The sequence below is a fragment of the Limulus polyphemus genome, unplaced genomic scaffold (assembly GCF_000517525.1).
Source record: "Limulus polyphemus unplaced genomic scaffold, Limulus_polyphemus-2.1.2 Scaffold114, whole genome shotgun sequence".
NCBI lineage: Eukaryota > Metazoa > Arthropoda > Merostomata > Xiphosura > Limulidae > Limulus > Limulus polyphemus.
In genome coordinates, this window is record NW_013665724.1 from 112,292 (window position 1) to 119,092 (window position 6,801).

At 36.1% G+C, this 6,801-nt stretch overlaps 1 protein-coding gene across 3 annotated transcripts in view; it reads right to left on the bottom strand.

Annotated features, from left to right (window-relative positions):
• Positions 1-6,363, bottom strand: part of LOC106471619 — a 54,716-nt gene extending 48,353 nt beyond the window's left edge. For 2 of the 3 annotated variants that reach the window (XM_022401096.1, XM_022401087.1), the window contains exons 1-5: positions 6,268-6,363; positions 6,012-6,107; positions 5,418-5,534; positions 4,878-5,125; positions 981-1,119 (exon numbers count right to left, since the gene is read on the bottom strand). In XM_022401096.1, coding sequence (XP_022256804.1) covers positions 981-1,119; positions 4,878-5,125; positions 5,418-5,420 — 390 coding nt within the window. In that variant the 5' untranslated portion in view covers positions 5,421-5,534; positions 6,012-6,107; positions 6,268-6,363. The remainder of the gene's footprint in view (positions 1-980; positions 1,120-4,877; positions 5,126-5,417; positions 5,535-6,011; positions 6,108-6,267) is intronic. The other variant, XM_022401092.1, reaches the window with a different exon arrangement.
• Between the last annotated feature and the right edge of the window lie 438 nt (positions 6,364-6,801).

Here is a 6,801-nt window from a genome sequence, read left to right on the forward strand (position 1 = left end):
ATGCAACCACTGGTTGATCGTTACTTCTATAGGTTCCATCCAGTAATTTAACGCATAAGTAAGGCTTGTAGTTTTACAGAGTTCTGAGCAAATTGCTGAGTTATATCTTTGTTTTCTGTAGGATCTCGTGATGTCGACGGAAGAAGCGTAATGATGATAAACTGTTCAGTGTTTAGAGAACTTAAAGTTACACCATCAGAGTTAGCCAAGTTGTTCGTCTATTTCCACAGTGTTCCGAGGTAAGATGATTTTTGTCGGTGAATGTTGATTTGGTATTTCACTAAACAGTGTAAAACTACTTCAATAAGGATAGCACTACAGCACAACAAACATTCAATACTGCCAGTCCATTACTTCAATAATTTTAGCACTACGGTTCAACAAATATTTAATGCTGTCAGTCCACTACATTAATAAGATTAGCACTACAGCACGCCAAACATTCAATGCCGTCAATCCAGGTGCCTCAATAAGATTAGCACGACTAACAACGGTGTAGTTAATTCAAGTGTTTTCGTAAGTTTAACACTATAACATGATTAATGCAAAGCATAGTTAACAGGCGCGTTTTTCTCAGTTTCGATTTTTACCAACTTAGCAGTAAATTTCTTGAGATTATTAGTAACAAATAATTAAAATCGCTATTCTTTAAAAATAACTTAAGTATTAATTTTATTTGTTTAACGAGTACAGGGTTGTGTTTGCCAGTAAACCTGTTAATTAAAATAAGGTGTTGTAAAACCACAACTATTCACAGAACCCGGTATGGTATCATACAAGTTACACACACCTGTGTTTGTCAGTAAACCTGTTAATTAAAATAAGGTGTTGTAAAACCACAACTATTCACAGAATCCGGTATGGTATGATACAAGTTACACACACCTGTGTTTGTCAGTAAACCTGTTAATTAAAATAAGGTGTTGTAAAACCACAACTATTCACAGAATCCGGTATGGTATGATACAAGTTACACACACCTGATGTGCTTCTTCTTCGAAGGTTTTAACCTGCAGATATTCTCCCAGTTTTTTCAGCCTTTGGTCTGCTAGTTGGGCTAATTTTGCCGTGGTCTTTTTTAACTCGTTGTGTAGGCTTCTTGCTTTCATGAACGAATCTCTGTAAACATAAAGAGATAACGCAGTCAAAACTTGTACAGTCATGTTTCTGCCTGTTATAAAGACTCGGTGTAAAATATTGGGCGAGAGTACTTATATTCTATGTAATCATGTAGATCACTTCAACAGTGATTGAAAGAACTAACTGGAATATTGATGATATTTCAAATATCTTGTGTGTGACTCACATGCTATAACCAACGGAGTCATAATCAATTTACTTAAGAAATAGTTGTGTTCACGAAGTCGATAGGAGTCCATATGGATTTTTCGATAATTCTAAAACTAATTTGTCAAAAAGGCTTAGGCGAGTGCGATGACATATAGCAACACAGTAGTTTTGGAAAAGGATTCAAGTGATTACATAAACAATAATATCAAAATGTGAATGGAAAGGTTGTATGGAGATAAGAATACAATTCGAGGGCATTTTTTAAAGATATATTTCCATATGCACTTTATAATGTATCAAAGCGTCACCTAGTGTGATATTCGCACGGCGTCGAAATTGAATAAAGATCTAGTAATAATCAAAGCGAAAATCTATAGAATAAAGTAAAGAGGGGCCATTCAGTGACCCCCCACCCGTACAGGTTTTTACAAGTGGCGATGATATTGTGCCTTAGCTCATATGCACTAAGTATTAGTTTCAAGATCCACAAGGCCTTTACCTTAGCACCTGAATAAGCTTGGAGTGACACAGTTGTGTTCTTCATCAACTTCTTGCGTATTATTTGTCGAGTTGCCGAAACTCTAGCACGAAACATGTTCAATCACGACATTCTGAAAACTTATTTTTAATAACAGTTTTTCATTTAAGTATGTTTCTTTAAGTATATTCACACAAGCGTTTACTGCGCCAACCGCGTCCCTAATTATGAACTGACATCTAGATGAACTCACTAGCAATTCTTGAGCTAATCTAATCGAATAGTTGGATTTCACCCAAACTCTTATAACACATACACAGTCCCAAAATGCGAATTGTTTGGCGACAGCGGGATGCGAGCCATAGACCCTCAGATCTAAGTCAGCCACGTTAAACACTAGGCCACACCACCCTTTTCAATTAAGACCGATTCTGTAGTAGAACGGAAAAGAGTTAGCCTAATATATACATAGTCCTGATTCAGTTTCAACTATACAACAGACTAGTGGTATCTACCTCATAAAACCATTGTAACATAAGAAGGTAAAAAATTTACATACACTTAGTTTTATAACAAAATATGTGTGAAAGAATGCTGATAGAAAACTTGTAAATAAGGTCCTAATTTCATCAAAAGTAGTATTGGAAATTTCTTCCGTTTGTTATTCTTAGATTTATCAGCACCAAACCTTACATTCAGCCATATTGCGTTTCTGGGAGAAGCTCGTTTTGTTCTATTTACCCAATGTGTTTGAATTAAAGTTTACATAACAACCGTATTAGTAAGAAGATTATATATCCGACTTAAATTTTCTGAAGGTACGAGTTAAGTAAACATTTCCACATTTCCTCTGAAGCAACCGCAAATTCATTTATAACCAAATTAAGATAACACTGAAATTTTAGGAATTTAGCCTCTGCTGACCGACTGTCATCTTAATGAGTTTATTCGCTAATCGACAAATGATGGGATGAACCTGCTTCGAAGAATTCTACTAAACCACATTTAAATAAGAAATTTTCTAATAAAGTTCTTTTACAATGACATTGAAAACGTTGGTAGATATACAAAATAAGTTCTTATTTGTGCTATTTTTTGTTTAGTAAGTAAATAAGCCAGCGTTCAAATAAATTGTATATGCTAAAAAAAAGACACTGACGAACGTACGTTGTAAAGTAACAAAGTAGCATTGCTAAGCGAATATAAGTGTATATATATATAGTTGTACACATGGTGAAGTTTAGCTACGGAAATACATATACCTTTATCTGGATGTGAGAAGAACATTGTTTATCTATATTCGACGATGTTAAGATTGTTATGGTACTCTGATATCCTTGAAGTTGAAAACTAATTATCCCGATTGTACACTGCAACTAGAGAAACACCAGATTGAACGACAAAAAACTTTTAGCGTAACAGCCTTGACAATCGATTCTGTCTGAGAAGTCATCATGGTCTACTCCCCATGGTATACGTGTAATACTTTTAATCCCCCTAAAAAAAACAGACTACCGTGTTTGCAGCTACACAAACAGACGGACCCGACCGAACAGTGAAAACCTGTTAAATGTGACCAGAGAGAGGGAGTTGGTTTTTTATAATTCACTCTATTTTGACAGACGTCTTAAGATTCCAATTTCACAAGAATTGTACCAAACTTAGTAAGAAATTACTACCTTCAAAACTTTATGCTCAGCTACACGAGATAAAATCAGGAAATCTTTGTCGCTTTCTTATTTCTGATGGCCAGTGGCTCAGCGGTATGTCTGTGGACTTACAACGCTAGAAACCGGGTTTCGATACCCGTGATGAGTAGATAACCCATTGTGTAGCTATGTGCTTAACCACAAACGAAATATTTCTCATATAATACTCTTTATTAAAATATAGCGTTGCCAAATATTCCATTTACATGAAATACTCAAATGTTATTTGTGAATAAACATAACAACTTCCTGATTACAATGTCCGAAACATGACGATAAAAATAAACTAAAGTACAAATTATGTTTATAAAACACAGTGTCCCAACTTTGACTCACGACCTTTTAAAAGTTAATAATGTCTAGAACTTTGCATGCAGTACCTGTTTTAAAAGTTTGGTCAAAATCTATTTGTCCAACCTTTAGACATCCCGTCCACAAGATTGGGACGAACGGACAGGTGCAAATCAACATGTCCCGTTCTGCTTCGCAGTGGGGGAAGCGGGAAAATTTAATCGGGATCTGGGAGGGTCAGATGCTGTTTGTTTTGAATTTTGCGCAAATGTACACCAGGAATATATGCGCTAGCTCTCCCTAACTTAGCAGTGATAGACTAGAGGAAAGGAAGCTAGCCAAAAGCACCCAACGTTAACTCTTGGGCTACTCTTTAACCAACAAATAGTGGGACAGACCGTAACATTATAACGCCCCACGCCTGAAAGGGCGAGCATATTAGATGATGGAGATTCGAACCCGCGACACGCACGTTGAGAGTCGAGCGCCCTAATCACTAGGCCATGCCAGGCCTGGGGCATAAAGAGACGAACTATGTATGGGCCGGATGTGGCCTAGTGGTTGGCTTACTGGGCTACGAATCTAAAAGTCTGAAGTTCGATAACTGAAGATGCTTAACATTCTCCTCTTCGCAATTTCAGCTGTGGGTGCGTTATACACGTAATAGTCAATCTCATTATTAGTTTCAAAAACAGAACAAAGCCCTTGGAGCGGTGTATGCTGATGGCTAGCTATCTTCTCTCTGGCAGTACTTCAAAATTAAGGACGGCTGTACTTGAATTTGAGGGGTCTCTGAAGCGGATTCTTAGGCCAATCTGTCTTACAAAGCACCAGTTAGGTTGAAAATTTCAACTTGTATGCAAAATTACTAGTTTTAATTTAAAGAGTTTTATCTTTATATTTTGAAATAACATTTCTCTTCTTTAGAACATTCAATTTTATACATTTCTCCCTCTTTTTTCCGAAGATTCCATTTATTTGTTTCTTATTTAATGTTCTAGCTGTGAATTTATTGCATAAAGTAATTTAGAAAATTAGAAATGTATTTTTCCATAAAGACAAATCATATTTCAAATGATAATGCGTAACAATTAAAGAAACATATATACCTATAATCAAGATTATTCATGGTTTTATTGCCGTACGACTCCAATTCTTTTAAAACAGTATCTCCTTCCTCTACTAGATGGCGCAATTGTTCGTCCTGAAAAGCCTGATTTATAATTCTTTTTTCTTGTTCAATTATCTGGCTTGTTAATGAAGCAGTTGGTGGAAGTTTGTTCCCTCGCAGCTCTTGCATGACGGTCACTAGGTGGCGACCCAGTAACTGACAGCCATTAATGAAGGGCTCCAGGAACTACAGAAAAATAACAGCACAGATCTGTCTTCACGGGAATATTTTACTAAATAAATTATAAGTACTGTAAGTAAAAACAGAACTTATAAATTCGATACTGAATGATCATATAATTAAAGGTTTTCAAGTTATTATATGATTAGACTGCATCTTAACACGGAATTATTCATTTCTAAATTTCACGTAAATTATAATATACTCGAATAATTCAGGCAATTTCGATTTTAAATGATTGGATTCAAATTCCGACAAGCGTTAAAATCTTGATGCAAAAAATACTTCTTTTTTTTACCATTCTGAAACTAATCCACTCCTGGTGATTATATTTGTAACTACCAGAATGCTGAGGAAGCAGTTGGTCCTGTTGAACAAAACTGTGTAGTTTTTCCACAGTTGCGACAACAAAATACTAGGGAAAAAAAGAATAAACAAATATATACACCTGTAAATATACATGTAACAACAACAAACAAACAAAAAACTCTAAAAATATGGGAAATACGTCAAGTACACCTAGCTGGTAACATTGTAGTTAAAGTTAACAACTTCACCCTTATTAGGTAGAGCTGAAGATAATGCACAACTGAAGGTTTGAGAATCTAGCAATTATCAGTCTGCGGCCAGCTCTTAACCAGAAAAATTCTGCCTACCCTCTTCTCCCCAAACGTGAGCTTGTACCTTAATTTTATTTGATTGATAGTTTATTTTTTTTTAACTTAGCACTTAAGTAAGAAGCCCAGGGCAAATGGGGATCATCCGTTACTAGTAGGTTTGTTCTAGCTGTGACTAATTAAGATTGCTTACAGGACTGCCATGTGTCAGCAAAATTATACCTTCTCCTCATCTTTCTCCTCCTACTTCTTAAAAATGTGAACTTTTTCTTTACCTTAAATCCACTAGTTGTAAACAATGACGTTGCTTCGATTTTGGGTTCATTTTCAGTGCACACCACAATAATACTTATAATATTGGGAACGTTCGCCTGCGAAAAGAAAAAGAAAATTTCAAACGTGCAATTCGTAACATTATCCACACAACTAGAAACGCAGCATATTTTTCCACTTCACGGCGGTTTAATATTCTCAATGGATAACCCATGAATATTAAAGTGGCACTAAGAAATAAAGCAATTTTAAACCCACCTCAACCAAACAAAAAGCCTCATCTAAAGTTGTCCAATCAGAAGCTTCTGAGTTATGATCGTCTATCAAAACGCAAAATCCAAGTGCGGCTACTTCCTTCCTGTAGAAAACCGATAGAAAAACACAAATATTATACTAATGACAAAAAAAATAATGCGCATGCTTTGACAAAAGTCACTATTATATCTTAAATATCACCAAAGATCAGTGGTAGTAGTTTGTTTGTTTTGTTCTGTTTTTAATTATGCACAAAGCTACACAAGGGCTATCTGTGCTCTGCCCACCACGGGTATCGAAACCCGGTTTTAGCGTTGTAAGTCCGCAGACATACCGCTGTGCCACTGGGGGGCAGGTAGTAGTTTGTTTGTTTTGTTCTGTTTTTAATTATGCACAAAGCTACACAAGGGCTATCTGTGCTCTGTCCACCACGGGTATCGAAACCCGGTTTTTAGCGTTGTAAGTCCGCAGACATGCCGCTGTGCCACTGGGGGGCAGGTAGTAGTTTGTTTTTTACTAGAAAACGAGGAAACTTAA